At 42.7% G+C, this 17,725-nt stretch overlaps 3 protein-coding genes across 3 annotated transcripts; 1 reads left to right on the top strand and 2 right to left on the bottom strand.

The window, feature by feature from the left end:
- Nucleotides 1-3,496: 3,496 nt before the first annotated feature.
- Nucleotides 3,497-4,402, bottom strand: LOC27209212. Its single transcript, XM_016184683.3, has 3 exons — nucleotides 4,238-4,402; nucleotides 3,776-4,179; nucleotides 3,497-3,713 (listed from the first exon to the last, which is right to left on the bottom strand). The coding sequence occupies exons 1-3, from the start codon at nucleotides 4,400-4,402 to the stop codon at nucleotides 3,533-3,535; spliced, it is 750 nt and encodes a 249-aa protein (XP_016031686.1). The 3' UTR covers nucleotides 3,497-3,532.
- A 328-nt stretch (nucleotides 4,403-4,730) lies between these two features.
- LOC6737916 lies at nucleotides 4,731-5,626 on the bottom strand. The gene is made up of 3 exons (XM_002084704.4): nucleotides 5,476-5,626; nucleotides 4,989-5,413; nucleotides 4,731-4,933 (listed from the first exon to the last, which is right to left on the bottom strand). The coding sequence occupies exons 1-3, from the start codon at nucleotides 5,620-5,622 to the stop codon at nucleotides 4,762-4,764; spliced, it is 744 nt and encodes a 247-aa protein (XP_002084740.2). The 5' UTR covers nucleotides 5,623-5,626; the 3' UTR covers nucleotides 4,731-4,761.
- Nucleotides 5,627-6,059: 433 nt separating this feature from the next.
- Nucleotides 6,060-6,994, top strand: LOC6737915. Its single transcript, XM_002084703.4, has 4 exons — nucleotides 6,060-6,161; nucleotides 6,220-6,339; nucleotides 6,411-6,700; nucleotides 6,785-6,994. Exons 1-4 carry the CDS (start codon nucleotides 6,060-6,062, stop codon nucleotides 6,936-6,938), a joined length of 666 nt encoding a protein of 221 aa, XP_002084739.3. The 3' UTR covers nucleotides 6,939-6,994.
- The last annotated feature ends 10,731 nt before the right edge of the window (nucleotides 6,995-17,725 follow it).

The raw sequence follows: 17,725 nt of genomic DNA, 5'->3' as shown, positions 1-17,725 counted from the left end.
AGGGTCAGATGGAGGAGATGCAAGGCACTGAATGCCAATGACAAATTTATGTATAAACTTTAGCGCTAAAGTGCCACTAACTAACCTCTTCACACACGCCCACTCACACACCCACACACACACACACAAAAGGTGAGTGCAATGGCACGGCGCCCCATGAAGGAATCCAAAGGATCTATGAATAGATGCACCTGAGCTGTAGATTTTCAGACGAGGATGAGTGAGAATGATGACTGGAGTACTCAGAATGGCCACCAATGCGCTCCCCGCGTTGATTGCTATCAAAAGAGCGGCCTTCCGAAAGATAGAGGCCGGAAGAAGGGGCCTCCAAAGGGTGGCGGCGAGCGGGGTGGTCTCCAAAGGGGATGCCCTGAGTGGGTGCAAAGCCTCTGACAATGTCAATGTGCTGCGGCTGCTGCGCAGCTTTTAATGATTTATTTGAGAAAATTTACACGTGAGCGCCGGAGAAAAGCTGAGGATGTAGAATGGGCCAGGTTCCGCGGAAAACAAACACTAGCACAGACACCGGCAAACAGAAGATGAATGGAAATGGAACCCGCATGGAACTGGAGCATGGGTGACGAAAGGGGGGAGACGACCCCGAAACATATGGCTACGGATGTGGCAAGGGGCATGCGGTGCCATCCTGGTGAATTAAGTTGCCAGACCATGAAATGCTTTGGCACGTACGTAGCGCCAATTCTGCGAAGCTTTTTGCATAAACAAAAGACAGGGGCGTGGGTGGGGGGATGGCCAAGTGAGGCCCCGCCAGTTCGGCCCCCTTGCTATCTACTCTCCTTCATCGCACTTTTGCCCCAGCCCCCAAGTATGTTATTTCTGTTACAATTCGCGGGGTTTTTTCATATTCCTTTAACGATTTATCATGCGAAAATTGTCTGGGGCCAAAGCCACGCTCACTTTGCATATGCCAAGCCGCAGGTATGCACAGTGGGACAAAAGATATACATACACAGACAAAAACGGACATCATTGAAAATAAAATAACACGCCTGATTGTTTGTTTGCAGCTGTAAATATTTGTTTTTAATTCACTATTTTAAACATACAAAATTAATAAATATATTTTTTAAATATTTTTTATTTGATTTCTTTTGCCATGAAATAGATCAAAATGATCTGAAGCTGAAAACATGAATCTCCGTTTTAATCCAACCAATTTCACTGCCCCAAAACTTAATTTAATGCAGCCATTATTTTCGCATGTATGGCTTGTTCCATTGTGCAAACGTTTACTATTATTGTTTTACCACCTGCGGGTGTTTTTCCCTCCCAGAGTCTCACTCTCCTTCGGCACTACGTAAATTTAGTCACGTTGTTTAAATAATAAACTGCAGTTCACACACACGCCCTCGCAAAAACGCACTCATCCCCAGACGAGGGCATTATGCAAAGCAAAGAATATAAAAAGTATCCATCTGGGAGTCGAAATCAGAGACAATGGCCAGAGTTATGATGACAATGTGCATACGTCATGGTGGCGGTGGGTAGCCAAAGGGCTCCATCCCACGGTTTGATTTGGTTTATTGCGCCCGAAACCAACTGAAACTGATTCCCAGATAGATACAGATACAGATACAACTCAATCAGTGGGCACTTTGGATGGGAGGAAGCAGGTGGAGTGCAGGAGAAAAGAAATAAGCACAATTAATTATTGTTTATCGCTAAACAAATATCTCGGCGTTTTAATTAGCATGAAATATACGAAGTCCCCGATAAGATCTATGTGTAATTTTATGGCCCCCTTCAGGCGGACTGTGTGTACCTCTCAAACTCGAGTAGCGATATAGATCCAATGGAAAAGCCATCAAAAGTAATTCGAATTTCGATAAAGCGATAAAGCCCCGTAAGAACCCGTTGATGGGAAATTAATGGGTGGAAGTGGGTTAGTTAGTGGCACACAATGGTCGGGGTCACCGGTGACCCCACCATTTTGGGTTGAGCCCTGACATAGCTGGCATTTGCAGTCGGTGGGTGAATTTGCATACGCAGCTCCTCCAGGTACGTAGCACAACAATTTGTTACATTGTTTTTACCAACTTAGTTGTGGACCAAGAATTATTACGCAGCATAAATTCCAGTCTGAGGGGATAGTAACCCACTTTCCTGCCCGGAGGCAGACAAAAAGGGTTACCAAAAATAGCAATCCCAGCCATATAAAGCCAACCAGTGCCAGTGCCACCGCAACAACCCCATCGCCATCCCCATCCCCATCCTCACATAAGGCCATAAAATAGTTGTCGCTGGCTGGATGGTTGGATGGCTGGATGGTTGGCCTTCTGGCATCGGATAAGCATCTGCTGCTGGCCCCCAACTCTTTGGAGTTGGCCTCTGATTACTTCGTTAAGTTGCATGTTCCTACAAATTGTTTCCAAAGAAAGGCAATGAAAATGAAAATTATTGCCCCTCACCCACCGCACACAAAATATTTGGGGGGATTCCTAGACCGTAAAGGGGTTAAGGGTAATCACAACACAACATGAAAATTGTGAAAGGTGCATCTTGCATCTAGTTTATGTTTGGGATCCCCATGATCCCGATCTCACTCTGGACCCAGACGACTGCTGACTCCTGTCAAAATATATTCCAGCTCTTATCGGAACTTTGTCATCTTACAGACAAGTGCCTCGGTCTGGGAACTTGGAATTGGGTCTTCTTTAGAGAAAGTCCCTGCCCCACAGCAACAGCAGCAGCACTACTAATTTTTAGTAGCCACATTTTTGTTTTCTGTTGTATATTTTGTCAAAGCTAATTAGTACGTAAGGGCATTAACTATGCAGCCCGCCAGTGATGAATATATGACTGAGCCCAAAGATCCCGCACCGAGTGTGAAATGCATATTTTCGTCTTTCATTTCGGGTTTCCTCGAGTCATTATGACATTGGCATTAGCATAATACGCGTATTATGCGTATTAATTACAGCGCAGACATTTGCATTTAAACGCCTATTTGTCCCAGGTACCGTGGACAGAAAAACACAAGACCCTCGCCCAAGACGGTGGTGGGTCTGGGTCCCAAAACAATCCCCGGTAGCCAAAGCTCGGGCTGTAATTATTGAATTAGAAGACAATAGGGCCTAAAGAGGTTGGGACCAAGCCGGGAGATGCGTACGCTTTGATAGCCGGAGAGGAGAAAAGACCACCCGAGCGTGGAGATACATACATATATCCAAAGATGATGATGAGGCCCGGACAGGAGAACAAAAAGAGTTATTATGTGGATATTTGCATAAATTTCACGCCCTTGCCGGTGAAATCAACCGAAGAGGAAGTGCCAAGGGCCTCCATAGTTCCCAGAGTCCAAAAGGCCCATACGGAAGCAGGCAATCATCTAATATATCTAAGAACATAATACGGAGATAGGATTCAAAAAGTTGCATATAAAATGTTATACTTGTAGTCCTTTTTTTAAAGAAGAATAATAAATTTATAGTGAGTTAGACACTTCAATGCAATAATAATTTAATAAGCTATTTTATATATCACAATCATTTGCCACAAATTGGGCCCCAACTCAACCCAGCATGCTGAGGAACTCACTGCCCAGATGATGCACATCGCTGAAGTGCTCCAGCAGGGACTTGGGACACCTCGGATACACCTGATCGCAATCGCCACCAGCTGCTCCCAATCTTTCAGCCTGCAGGTAGTCATTGTCCGAGTGCTCCGACAAGGGATCCACCGAGCTAGATGGTCTGAAAGTGCGTTGGGGGAGAAAGGGGTTACCATAAGGCCGATCCCACGATCATAAACTCACGTGAGCAGGATGTGAAGCACTTCGCCCAGCAAACCATTTCGTTCGTCGAAGGGAGCCGCAGCACTTTCACAGATGCTCTTCAGGACACAGACTCTGCCATTGAGCTTCATGCGAATGGCCAGAGCCGTGAAAGCCTCGTAAACCGACCAACGATAGCTGCCCAGGGCCTGAAGATCCTCCTGCAGGATATCTGGATCAAATCCAAGCTTTTGCTCCGACATCTGCATGACCTTATCAAAGATGGTGGCATTTTGCAGCAGCCTATTTTCAGAGATTTCATGCACATCCTTGGTCCTCAATTGCTTGGCAGAGTATGGCAAATAATATTGAGCTTTCAGAACATAACCCGTAATGACGGATTCAACTTTAAGATCTTCTGCAGGTATACCAAAGCCAGCGATCATCTGGAAAGCTATGTTTTAAATAATTGTAACTTATTTAAAAATGAAATCATGAACTTACCTGCAATCGAGTTGGATTAGCTCTAGGATAAATCAAGGGCAGCCATCGGGCTTTTCGCACTAAAATATCACTCTCACTTCTAAAATTCCCAGTATTGTTTGGAGTGTGATTTCCAAGAACTCCAACAAAACTAGTAATTAAGAGCACTGATATCAACACGTTCATGATAAAGTCCTTAAGAATATTTCCTAGTGCTTAGTAACCACGTTGCTTCAAAGAAGATTGGTGACTAAATTAGCAAACAGCGAAATGATTTCACTTTAATAGTCCAGGGAATCAAACTTCTTACTTTCTTTTGATTAGGAAACCGAAAGTGTCATTAGCTGCAATTTATATGGCACACTTGAGTCACGATCAGAATTGAGACCATTATTTCAGCTTCCATGTTGAGCTTTTTGGCTTCACTAAAAGTTCACGTTCTTCTAATTAGCACTAGACCATTTTTGTTACTATCACAAAGTCCCATTTGCCACAAAGAACACTGAGCGAAATATTTGGTATCATTTCAGCCTTCCTTTATTGCCTCAAAACAAGATCTTATCCAGATTGTGATGGAGTTCGCTAAAGTGTTGCAATAAACTTCGTCGACACTCCTTGAAGACCCGATCACATCCAGCTCCGGATTGTCCCACCTTCTCTGCATAGTAATACTCGTTGTCAGCATGTTCCGACAACTTGTCCACCGAGGAGGAGGGTCTGTGGTTAGGACGCAATTATAATATGGTTAAGATGTTTTTCCATTACGACCTACGTGAGTAATATGTGCAATAGATCCGCAAAGAGCCCATTTGTGTAATGAAAGGGTTCCTCGGCCGCCTCGCATATGCTTTTCAGCACACAAATCCTGCCCTGATAGCCCAAACGATCGGCCAATCCCTCTAGTCCCTTGTAGACAGTCCATCGATAGCTACTCAAGACTTTGTTGGTCCTGGTCAAGAGCTTCCTGGTGTTCTTGCCCAGCTCGTCCACTCCCACCAGAAAGTTCTCAAACATAGGCTTCCTCTGCTTTCTGGCTCCGGTAACACCCGGCGTAGCCACCTGTGTGAGGGGCAGCGCTGTGGGTGTTCTCAGATCATCCGGAGTGGTGGGCAGCCAGTACTCCACCTTAAGGACATAGCCGGTGGTCACCGCCTCGTAGTTGAGATCCTCCAGCGGAATACCTATGCCGCCAATGAACTGGGAGAAGAACAAAGTGGGCTAGAAATGGGCTTTCTTCTCAACCAATAGATGTATCTTACCATGACGCGAGTGGGTGATGTGGTGGGGTATATAAGCCAGGGAATGGGAGCTCTTTTACTCCTCTGATGCTTGGAGAGGCTGCCCAGGGAGGCCATCACCTGGTACAGCAGGCAACTGGCCAATATGAATACTATACTAATTTTCATTTTCCTGTTATTATAATTTGTTTTTTTTTTTGTGGTCTACGCCCGAGCGAGTCTCAGTGCGTGTTAATGCCAGCTCTGTTTTTAAGATACTAATCCATTTTCTGGGTGTTCTTTTTCTAGCTCACGAATTTTTCATTTTTGATTTCTCAATAAAAACGGCTCCATCAATCGAGCCCAGAAGACTTTCTCGCCCGAGAATGTTACACATTCTAGCAATTAGCACCTTTTGCAGTAGACAACTGCGATCGGATGGAGACGGGGTCAAGTGGTAACCGTGTAAATCTTGCATATTCCGGTTTCTTTCTCTTAACTCTGGTAGTACCGTAAGCCACTTCTCACCCATTCATTAGTGGAACTGCCAATTGTGACGCCCATCGTTTGGTGCAACCTGCAATATTTCGCAAACTGCACTTAGTTTTTCTGGAGCTCGAGTTAAGATGGGTGCCTTTCGCTGGGAGTTTTACTTGGGTGGAGTTTTCGTTCTAGGCTTGAGCTTAGCACATTGTTTTCTGGTGTTTCCTCGTCAGGGATCCTTTGGTGTGAGTATTGCAGGGGATTCGTCTGAGGGGTATAGTGATTATTCACACTATTATTTAGCTACTGGCTGCTGTGGCCATTCCACTGGAACTGGGTCCCAAAAATGTGTACATGGCCTTCAACTTTGAGTCCAACTATGCACTGCCCTCCAACGATTCCTACAATCAGTGGATTGACAGGGTGAGTATGGTTAAAAATTTAAATTGTTATTTATACTCGTCCCCAACCCATTTATAATTATTATATTTAAGTGGGACTTGGATGATCACTATCTGGGCGTCGGAGGCAATGTGACTCCCATAAATGCCCGCCAGGATGGAGGTGATTTTCCACAGGATGAGGACAACGAGGTGAGGCGTCGCTCGGTGGGATCTCCGCCTCCCTTCAGGCGCCACGACTTCTACCGCAGCATTATCAACATCCTGACCCACTATGGATTCAATGGCTCCGCCTGCCTGCTGCGAACAATCTGCGAGGTCAGCGAATCGCCCCTGGATGCCCAAAACGGGCTGCTGGGCAGCCTGTTTCAGATTCTATTCATGTGAGTCTCCCTCCAGCTCGCTTGCTTCAAGGGGTCACCACTAATTATGACATCCTTTTCCCCCTCCCCCCAATTTTTCCGCAGGCCAACGACAAGTGCCGCGGAGCAGGAACTGCAGCACGTGGACGAACTGCAGCTCTACAAGGCCTCCGATGCGGGCACGCATGGCCCGGGATGCTCCGAGTACGTGGCCCAATGCGGACATAGTGCTCTGGACCTGATAAGCATTGTGCTCTGAATAGCTCCGAAATGTTGGCGACTAGATTTAAATTTAAATTTTAACTTAACAAAAAGGCGAGAAAATTAAGTAAAAATATATACCTAAATATATATCCTGTTTATGAGTATCTGAGTTACAACAATTATCAAAAGTATTTGAGTTACTAACCAAGTTAAAAAACATGAAATATTTTTATAAAATATAATTATTTGTTTTTGAGTTGTAAGCCGCATGCAGTTCTGGTTCAAAGGTTATGTTGATATTATTTTTGTGAAACCTTGAGAGCTTTGAAAATTCCAAGCCACCTCCTGCTGCGCCGTAAAATGTTTTAATATCGCTTAAAGAGCTTAAAGACGACAACGCAATGTGGTGGCAAACAAAGCAGATGAGGCCAAAAAAATAAAAAAAGGAGTCCTAAGCTGGCCGCATGGATATGGTTTGGATTTTGGCCTGCTTAGGGGTTTTTCAGATGGGTTTACCTCACGTCGGACATGTGATGATGGGCTCTGCTTTATGTTTTCGAGTTCGGTGCTCCGCTTTTTGTTAGCTCTTTGATCGCTTTTTCCGCTCCTTTTGTGCAAATGAAGTCGCCCCTGCTCCGCATCCTTTGTCTGAGTGTATTTTGCGGTCTCCTTCATTTCGGCGGCCTGTCAACAATACCATAGAGGAGACTCCTTTTCCTTTCTTATTTGTTTGTTTGCTATTTCTTTGATTCGATTTGCCGCCTTAGAGGCAGCTCCGAACGAGTCCTGTCTGTGGTGAGAGCGAATTACGCCTTCTTTGATTCTGCCAAGCCATTGAAATCATAATTAGAAGACAAATGATTCCTCTGTTCTTCTCAAGATCCCCTAACAATGGCCAGGCATCGAAGCTGAAGTGCTTATATACGCCACTGTTTGAGAAAGGTTTATAAAAATATATATATGGCGAAAACAGCTTGGGTACTAATAAGCTTAGGCGATGTGTGGAAAGAGTTGGAGTTTGAGCACAAAAAGACCCTGAGGTACGATCCCAAAAATATATATTTGCCAATCAGATCTTTTATTGTTTGCATAAACACAGTTCTTTCAATACCAATTCTTCTAATTCTCCACTCACATTTGGAGTCTTCCATATTTGCTGTTTATTTATAAGTTGCCATCAGTTTTTGGGTTACTAAAAATAAAATAGGAATACTATTTTTTAAGGGCTTAGCAGCATTTTTCGACGATCTATTACAGGCTTATCATATCATAAGCTCCTATCTCAAATGACTAAGAACTCCATCCATCATTTGTGATCCACCGTTTCCTTCTCAAATATATCTACACTGTCCTCCACAGACCTCTCATATCTCCATCTTGTTGTATCTCAATTGTGGGATCATAAAAGACAACCATCAAATGTGATCCATCTCCTCTAGATTTCAGTGTTTTTATGACTCACTCTGCAGCTCATTTCGTCACTTCAACATGGTTTGGATGTCTGAGTTGTCTCCATTGATTTACGGCCAGCCTGAGATGTCAATTTATTTTTGTGTTCCGTTGCTAAACTTGGCATTGACACTGGCCCCATACCATTTTAATGGGGTGCAGGCAGGTGTTAAGGAGCTAGGAACCCGCGATCCCGCTTCCTGTGTTGCGGTTGGCCATGGAACAACTCTCCCCGGAATTCGTTTGCCTTTGGGGGCTGGTTCAAATTGATTTGTAATTAGTTGCAGTTGCAGTCAACAATGTGATTATACGTACATTTGGCATGGGCCTAACCACGAGGGATATATGTACATATATCTTTTGGGGGCAGGGGATTGAGTGGGATCCCAGGGAGCTGTGGGCGTTCTGCGTTCTAGGGTTACACAGATGTGCGCAGACATATCCCGAGAAACCGAGATCCACTTGAGTTTGGGAAACGCATATATATTAACGACAGAACACAACATTATCCTAGGCAATTGACAGATCCCTTAAGTAGTCATCTATCCATGACATATGAGGAATGGGTGCTGGGCGTTCTGGTGAGTTGTAAACGCATCTGTGGGCAGGATTCGTGGATTGTGGCCAACCGATGCCACGCCATGTGTCGGCATACGTATAGTATCGTTTGTATATATATATATTCGATATTGTATCCATAAACGTTGGCAGTTCTGTGGTGTAAATCATTATGCTGCAACTGTCACCCATTTTGAGGTTTTCATTTAATAATATTTGAGCACTTTGCGCGCTCGCATTTTTTGCACCCACCAACTGAGTTATTAAATTAGAGTTTAATCCACTTCGGTCACGCGTCTGCGAACATTAATTGAATTCATAAATGAGCAGTTTATATGATATTTATAAATTAACTAATTACCGTATCATTTGATTGTTGTTTCTGTGCGTTTGCTGCATTGTCCTTTTTTTCAACGCCATCAACAATTGGATTAAATTCATAATGCAAAATGGCATTTAAAATGCCGCTTTTAATAATGACACAGCGTAAAAAATCGGAAAAACTAAGTTGCGAAATTCCATTTGACTTGGGGTTGGGGATTTTCGGCTTATTTTAATTAACTTAATGAAATGCTGTTTACGAGTTTTGCAAATTTAAATTGCACAAGACAGTTGGATTATGTAAAATGCCAGATTTGTTATTGCTAATCGGAATTTTAAGTTTAAGGAGCTTAACAATGTTTTAACAATATAAGCTGTGTATGTATACACTTTAAATCTAATTCGTTTATATATAATTAATTATATTAATTAAGGTAAGATATATAATTTCACGATCTCTTTGGGATTATGTACATATCTAATAGCGATTAAAGTTTGTTCAGCATGAAGCCTTCAATTTTCCCGTTTTTATCAAGAACCAAATCTTAATTAGGAACGTCTCGTCCAAAGAACTTCTCCCATGAATTTCTAGATTAGTTTCATTTGGTTGAACCACGGAGTCCTAACCACCATATCAAATTGATGGGTAATGCAATAAAAACTGAATCATTAAATGAAGGCAAAAGGTATTCCCACAACTTCTTTTCTTATCGAGATCATCAACACCTCAACGGTATCTTGGCCTATCCTCCAGTTTTTAATAAGACTTCCTCATTGTCATCGCTCATTTTTTGCTGTTGTTCTCCTCGGGTCATATGAATAATGTCAAATAATAATTTTGTTGAAGTAACCCACGGAGGTGGTTGCATTTAAATTTTTGATCGATTGCTGGGCGAGAGCTGTAACTAGTTTGACATTAATTGACTGCCAAATATGCACAAGCGCATGAAATAATGGAAAACCCTATTAAAGTCAACCCATTCTAGACCAAAATCGCAGCCCTTGGCAAGTTGAGAGAAAAATCAACTCGGCCAAAAGTTCATAAATGCTAATGTGCCCCGGAGCCTGACGATGATTGATGGTCGCCTCCGGCGAGAGAAAGTTCCGCATTCCGTTTCCCGCTCCGCATTTTCCGGTGCTCACATTTGGGGTTTCCCGCCATCCACAGACTGCGCAAAATTATGCGAAGGATCAATCCTTGATGAACTGTATACATTTCACCTTTGTGCTCTAGGTCCCATCTAAGCCAATTTAATCCCGAACCGGCTTAGGACATTACGATCTGGGCTTAGGCCATGTTGCAACATCTTCTGGCGCGCAGATTTTCTTGTTAGCTGTGGAAAATATTTGCACACGGGATTTGTTTGTAGGCGGTGTTCTCCTAATGATCTTTGCCAAAAAGGAAATCAGATTTTCCAGTTCTTGGGAAAGTGGCAATCTCACCCAAATAACCTTTTGTCTGAGTAGGCCAGGTTGTATCCTTGTTTAAAGTCGTATCTTAGCCGTTTTTAATTATTTGGCCTGCAGCACGTGGCGTGTTTGTTTTAAGTTACTTAAGTTAACATCTCAATAGGCACAGAAGTGGGATGTTTTATTCATAATAATGATGGCTTGATTATACATATTTAATGCATAATTTTCTGAAAGTATATCTTCAAAGTAATTATACAAAAAATTACAAAACTTTCTTAAAAATATATTTATATTTTGAAATTTGCATTTTTCTGTAACTTTTGCATATCTGGCAATCATAATTTAATAATATTAAATGGAATTTAGGTTGCCTCCATCAAATTTCGTTTACTACAAAATAGAAGATATGAATAGATGATATGAACCTAAGAGGCAAGTGAGGAATTTTCGGGAAATCTAAATTAACTGAAAATAGCTAAACAAACAGCTCTAGGCGAGATCCCAATTGCCGATTCCTCCACATCTACGGAATCCCTTCCTGCTCCCATTTTCCACAGTGTTTCCCATGTGTCTTTTGTTGGAGTCCGCATCGCATAATTTTTCACTCGCTCGTTTGGTGCGTATCCTTTGCTGTCTGCTGCTTTTTCCTTCATATTTTTTTCATATGTGTCCGTGTTGATAAATTTGCTTAGATTATTATCCTGGATCCTGAATCCATGCCAGCCTGGCCTGGCCTGGCTGGTTCTGCTTGCTGTTATCTCCCTGTCGTAATTAGTCTGGAGCTTGTTTGCGCCGTATTTACACAAAATGCTTTTCAGGCGCCGCACGGACTCACGGACAACGAACAAGGGACTCAGATACGGACGGACACTAAGGATGGGCCGGGATTGTCCGTTGTACAGGCAAATTGCCCCCGAATATGAATGGATAGCATTCGTTTTTTTGCTGCAACCGCCTTCATACGAAATACCTCATATTCCAATAGATAACCCGTGGAAACGGCGAGGCCTTAAGTTGCCGGGCATCTCGGGTGGCAAGCGCAGGTCGTTCCCAAGTCAAACTGGCAACCTTTTAGCATAAATTTCTCCAGGCCGAGCACGACAGGAAGTCGTCGCCAAACGCCTCCGCCAACCGCAATTTCCATTAGCAGCTGTTGGGGATGGGTACATCATCATACATACATATGTGGGCACGGACGAGCGAGCGAGCGAACGGATGGATGGATGGTCCCCGAGAACATTTGACATTTTAAGGAGCGCCAAGTGAGTTGCTGGTTGAGCAGGTAGCTCCCGGTAATATGCCAACGGTAAAAGCCCCCAGACACCGAACATAGAGCCACGCCCATGGATATGTCAACTGTTTTTAGCACGCACAATTTGAGGGAAAGCCAAACAAAAAGCCAAGCAGCAGGGAAAATGCTCTCCAAGGTAACATGAATATATAAACGATGGACTCCGGCACTAAAATACACAGTCTAGAGAGATTGCCTACCAACCTGCTCCAATTCCAATTCCCCAAGACCAAATCCGCACACACACACACCTGTGGGAAGGGCTCGAATTACGAATGCAATGTTGAAATAGAAATTAAATGCCAAGGAAAACCGCATTTTAGACAAATGCCAAACCGGGCTCGCACACTCGCGCAGTATCGGCTTTCAGGACACTGAATTCGGGTTTCAGGCGACAGCATCCCTCGCGAGGAGCAGGTATCCTTCGAATCAACCACAACATGTACACCTACTTCCTCCCTGACACCCGAGAAGTTTGCCAAAAAAAAATATCCCCAAAACAAAGGAAAAAACGCGCCACAATGCCAAGGAAGTTGCGGCCTGAACAGGAACCGAACCAAATTCGATGAGGAGGAAATGCGGCCAGATCGAAGATAAAGATAAAAAGCATGTTAAGTGCCCCTGGCAGGCGATGGATTACCGATAAGTTCGAGTTGCAGATACGATTTGGCCGAGGCCAAAACCCAAATTGAGTGTACAAAGCGGCTAAACGCAAACGTTAAGTAAAGATTAATCTGCCCTATCAGATAAAATCAACTGGACGAGCAGGTTGCATTTCCTTTTTATAAAGAAACTACTGTAATAATTATATATCATTTTAAAATAACAGCAAGGCTTTTAGTTACAGTAAAATCCACAAATTTTTTTTTAAGTAATTGAGTTATATATGAAATCATTTTCCTAGTCTGACGAACTCTTCCAGGAAGATTCGTTTCTCGAAAAAAAATGAGAGAACTCGCCAATCAAAGAACGATTGCGGTGGACAGGGGACATTAATTACAGCTCAGTAGAGCGCCGACAATAGTCCTTGGATGGAATCCATGTGCGTACCCACACCCAAGCTACTCATGTAGTGCTGGACCAGCAGGGCTGGCTTTTCAATAAAACTTGCCCCAAATGGGTGCCGACAAAGGCTGGCCCGAACGAACAATTGGCCAACAAAAGGAGGTCGAAATTACAGCGCACTTTCGAATGCAGAGTGATGAATGCCTGGGAGAGAGGGGAAGGGTGTTGGCCAAGACATTTGTCATGAGCATTTCGCAAGCGGGCCAAGAATCGAACAATTAGTATACGCCCCCGAGTGCTGGACTTCTCTTACACCTGGTAATTGCTCCGCAAAAACTTCATGTAATTTTTCTTTAACGAATCTCAAATGACTTTGCGACCTTTGTGCCAGGCCGCCTTGGTCATTGTTTGTTGACCAGACTCCTGTGGTTTCTCCAGCTGCAAGTGTGGGAGAGCGAAGGTCCTGTTCGAAATCAGCTTGCTCTATTAAAACTGAAGCGACATTTATGGCCTTGATGTGCACAGAATTCTGGCTTTTTTTGTTTGTTTGGTCCACTGATTGGCCTTGGAATTGGTGCACGATGATTAATGTTGGTCTTAGCCATCGGGAAACTATTTCTGGCAAATTCCTTGTCTGTTTCTATTGACGCATTGTGGCCGTGAAGGCGTTGGGCTCCTTTCTGATCCTTTGTCCTTGGGTCAGCACCTTTTCTTTACACCTTCGCAGGCGGCAAACTCTTTGGTATTCCCTAATTCTCATACAATGACCATCGGATGACTTTGGAATCGTTTGTTTGCCGGCAGCTGAAATTGGTTTGCAGTGATCCCAAGAAGAGATCTAAGGAGCTATTTTGATTGGACTATTCTTAGCGACAAGGCTCATATATGTTTTTCATGATCTTTTTACATGACCAATTTAAGCCAATTCATTGGTACGATTTATGCTATGCAATTGCCAAGCTGGGCATAGAAAATACATTTAAAAAAAATGCTAACTGATTTAATACCCTTTACCAATTTCAATTCACATCACATATTTCGTCAAAATTGAATTACGAAAGGTTTCTTTCAACTTGATATCCACATTTTTAAACTTTTTCCCACAAAATACATACACATTAACCCGCCCTATTTAACCTTAATCAAAGCCGTTAAGTGTTTTCCATTACAACTTTCCATTTTTTCTTTAATCCCTACCCCAACCCCCATATATTTGCTTAGTAATACCGCACACTTTGTGGGTCAGCGAGGACTACCCTATAATAAGCAACTGTTTAAGCACTTACCCCCGAAATGGCGAAAGATTTAACATTTTGATGGATTTTCAATAAGCCACATTCAGCGGCGAATAACTTGGCCCGATGACAAGGCTCATTATTATTATGCGCCGTTGGATGCGAGGATCCGCTTTCGCAAAGGCTCCAATTAGAGAGTGCAGGATGAGTTTAAAATTGAATTTAAAACGCATCAGACTGTTTACCGTAATAATATCGACACATTTATGCGACTCCCCGACCCGACTCCACTCCACTCCACTCCTGGCCAAGATCCCCCTGCTCCGGCGAGGGCCAAACCAAGGTGATCTTCGGTCCAGGTGCTACACCTTAATGGGCTTTTGTCTTCTGATGGCCGAGGCCCGCGGCTGCATCCTCATCGCATATGTATCTGCTCCTCGGCCTCCTGCTCCATCGGCTGACGCAAATGTATCTTAAGCTTGTCGGATTTCTACCTTATCCCCTTAAAAGCGGACAGATGTTTTTGCATAGCTACAAAGTGTAAAGCCTTTTAGTGGAATCGCTGAAATAAATCGCAATAAAATATATACATTTATTTTATATATATTTTAAAACTCGCAAATACCATAAATACCAAAAATATTAACAACCAAAATAAATATGGATGAAAATGGTTAGTCATGTCATGAAAGATTTGCTGGTTAATAGAAAACTTTTTTAACTACTTGCTAAAACTTAAAATCTGAAGTAGATTATTATTATAGTAGTTAAAGTTATAAAATTATATTTTTTTATATTTTTTCATTAAAGTTTTGTTTTCTGAAACCTTTTCTGATGACCAAGTTGCGCTGCGTTTTACCTCTACATTTTTTACCTTGTGGCCTTCTGTTCGTGCCGAGTTAAATAAATTTTAAACCTGCTGCGTTTTTCTGGCTCCTTCGAAGAAAGGACAGATGTTTCTGGCTTGTGCTTTTTTCAGCGAGGACTATGATTTTTTGTGCCATCCTCCCCCTCTGAGTTAACTGATATGCTGGATGCTTTATGGCTGTGAGGCGCTGGAGGAGCACGAGGAGCGTGAGGAGCGGGAGGAGCAGGAGGAGCTGTACCTGCAGTCGGTGCCTTTCGTGCATCTGTTATCCTGACAGCAGGACTCGACTCACCTCACCCGCACGCTGGGGAGGTAATCGATCTCATGTGGTTTATTTACATCCGTTATTGAAATTCACTTTTCGCTCTTGCTTTTGTTTTATGGATTGGCTTTGTGCGCCGCCCCGAATCCTGAGTCCTGCATCCTGAATCTCTGGCTCGTATTGATGACAATTGCAGTTTTTGGCATGCAGCTGGGCACATTTACATCCGCTTTTGGCTCCGCCTTTTGACAACAGATTTTTTTTGGTTTTGTACGCTGCTTCGCTTTTCTTCTTGTTTCAGGTTTTCAGCCTTGGTTTTTTCGACGAATATTCGTTTTTTATTCGCAGAAAGCGGAAGTGAAATGCTACCCGGTGCTTTAATAATTCAGTTGTGCAAATAATGTTCGAGGCAAATGATTTGGGAAATGTTAACTAAATAATAAATGCCCTCAACACTGGCTGCAAAAAGTTTGGATATCTGGCCTTTAATTCGATTACTATTTAGCCATGGTTATTTATTAAATTAAAATACTTAACACTGCTTAAATTTAGGGGTTATTTCTTATCAATTCCATTTAAGTTGAACAACTATCTACGATTTGGTTTGTTAAGCAGCTTTTAATTAAATTCTTACAAAGTCATTTCTAACACAATAAAGAGTCGTTTTTTACTGCCAGATGGACATAGGTATTGCCACTAAAAAAACATTATAGATAACCAGGCTAAGAAAGGAACTTGTTGGGGGTAATTCCGACGAAAGTGCAGTTCTTAACGATGAAATTCCCACCGCAGCTCTTCTAAAATGCAAATGTAAGTCATTTAATAACGAAACCATTATGTAATCTTGGCGCGCTCATATGCTTTATGGAGCACATCGGCGAGGATATCAAGTTGTATCCACAAGTCCGCTTTAATTATATGTAAGCCACGCCAGGCCCATCAAAGTTCCGATCCCATCCGATGCAGGTGCAAATGTAGAACCTTCGCTGACCAGTCGTCAGTTTTCAACGATCCGCGTGGCTCATTTTCGGTTCCACATTATTATTATCCATGCTCTGGAGTCCGGTTTGGCTGGGAATCGGGAATGCCGCTCTACAATTCATTTGCAAAGCGTATCCGAAAATGCTGATGGGATTATTATATGTTGTTGATCTGGTGGCACTGGGTATGCGATGCGACTGCAGGTGGAATATCTCAATGACCCAACCCGGGTCTTTATCGTTTCAATGCCGCGGATTGCCCTGTGTTTCTGTTTCTTTTTCTCTTGCTTTTCCCTCACTTTTCGGCTTTGAGCCTTAATTTATGTATTAAAAGTTAGAAATCCGTGTGGACAGGTGAATTTTCTTTTATATTCGTGCCCCTCTCCCTTGGGTTCTCTCCAGGGCAAAGGTGTATAATTTAGTAAAGGTATCGAAGTTGTTCATTAATAATCCGTTTGGGATAGCGAGGGAAAACTGGAATGTGTTGGAAATTAGTAGGAATGATATCTACAAGATATCCAAAAAGGAAGAAGCTGAATGAAATCATTTGGCGAAGCGAATTCCTTAAAACTGAACTTTAGTATATCTATATTCAAATGAATAACAAATGATTGAAACTTATTCCTGGTTTAGGAAATGCCTGGAATTGGCTCTAATCTGCAGCACTTCTATTATCAAATATAATCCCCCTTTCAAAAAAAAACCAAAAAATGAAAAACTTAATACCCGAAACAAAATAATAGACAAAACCCTCCGCTCATTGTCATTCATCATACACTCGTATAAGTCAGAATCCGCGCGTCGTCGCATAGAAAGGATATGGACCTCAAACCAGGAACCAAAGCGTTCGATTGTATGCAAAAACAAAAAGATAATGAAAACGGAATCGAATCGCATGGAATTGAATGGAATGGGGATCCTCTTTTTTTTTTTTTTTGAATGGTCATGGTTTGGCGTGGAATGCCGCAGGTGGCCGCCAGCAGTGGGCCTCTGTCCGCTCGCTTTCCAAGTGTTTGCCTGTGCAGTTGGACAAATTTACATGCGCGCCTCGCACACAATGAGATGCCGGACAACCTGACCAGGTAACCAGGTAGCCGTGGTCCATGCCACATCCACTCTGAAAAAAAATGTGGCATATTCTGCAGAATATTATGGTTGTGATTCAGGGGATATAGATAAAGCTAGAAGCTATTGTTAGGTATTTAGATCTGCTACAGACAGTCAACTTCAACTGCATTGTTAATTATATTTTAAAATCTATAAGATATATAGAACATATTCCTCAATTTATACATCTTTCGAATTAGAACATTTTTTTTTTTTTGAGTGCATGAAGAGCTGCAGGCTGCTCTACCTGGAATGTCCGACAGTGGGACACACGTCGCTATTCAAATAGGTCGCCGACCGACTGAAGGCAGCCAGCAAATGCAAACGCAAACGCAAAGGCAAACAGAAACGCA

The sequence above is a fragment of the Drosophila simulans genome, chromosome 3L (genome assembly GCF_016746395.2).
Source record: "Drosophila simulans strain w501 chromosome 3L, Prin_Dsim_3.1, whole genome shotgun sequence".
Lineage (NCBI taxonomy): Eukaryota > Metazoa > Arthropoda > Insecta > Diptera > Drosophilidae > Drosophila > Drosophila simulans.
The sequence above is the reverse complement of the archived record's forward strand: the minus strand, read 5'-3'. Positions and strand labels throughout refer to the sequence as shown.

What these genes read in the sequence shown, in the direction of transcription:
- LOC27209212 (XM_016184683.3), bottom strand. Translation starts at nt 4,402, where the DNA reads ATGAACGTGTTGATATCAGTGCTCTTAATTACTAGTTTTGTTGGAGTT. An exon ending in CTAATCCAACTCGATTGCAG is followed by an intron (nt 4,180 to 4,237) that starts GTAAGTTCATGA and finishes ATAGCTTTCCAG; the next exon opens with ATGATCGCTGGCTTTGGTAT. An exon ending in GTGCTTCACATCCTGCTCAC is followed by an intron (nt 3,714 to 3,775) that starts GTGAGTTTATGA and finishes ACGCACTTTCAG; the next exon opens with ACCATCTAGCTCGGTGGATC.
- LOC6737916 (XM_002084704.4), bottom strand. Translation starts at nt 5,622, where the DNA reads ATGAAAATTAGTATAGTATTCATATTGGCCAGTTGCCTGCTGTACCAG. An exon ending in CATCACCCACTCGCGTCATG is followed by an intron (nt 5,414 to 5,475) that starts GTAAGATACATC and finishes TTCTTCTCCCAG; the next exon opens with TTCATTGGCGGCATAGGTAT. An exon ending in CTATTGCACATATTACTCAC is followed by an intron (nt 4,934 to 4,988) that starts GTAGGTCGTAAT and finishes TCCTAACCACAG; the next exon opens with ACCCTCCTCCTCGGTGGACA.
- LOC6737915 (XM_002084703.4), top strand. Translation starts at nt 6,060, where the DNA reads ATGGGTGCCTTTCGCTGGGAGTTTTACTTGGGTGGAGTTTTCGTTCTA. An exon ending in CTCGTCAGGGATCCTTTGGT is followed by an intron (nt 6,162 to 6,219) that starts GTGAGTATTGCA and finishes ACTATTATTTAG; the next exon opens with CTACTGGCTGCTGTGGCCAT. An exon ending in ACAATCAGTGGATTGACAGG is followed by an intron (nt 6,340 to 6,410) that starts GTGAGTATGGTT and finishes ATTATATTTAAG; the next exon opens with TGGGACTTGGATGATCACTA.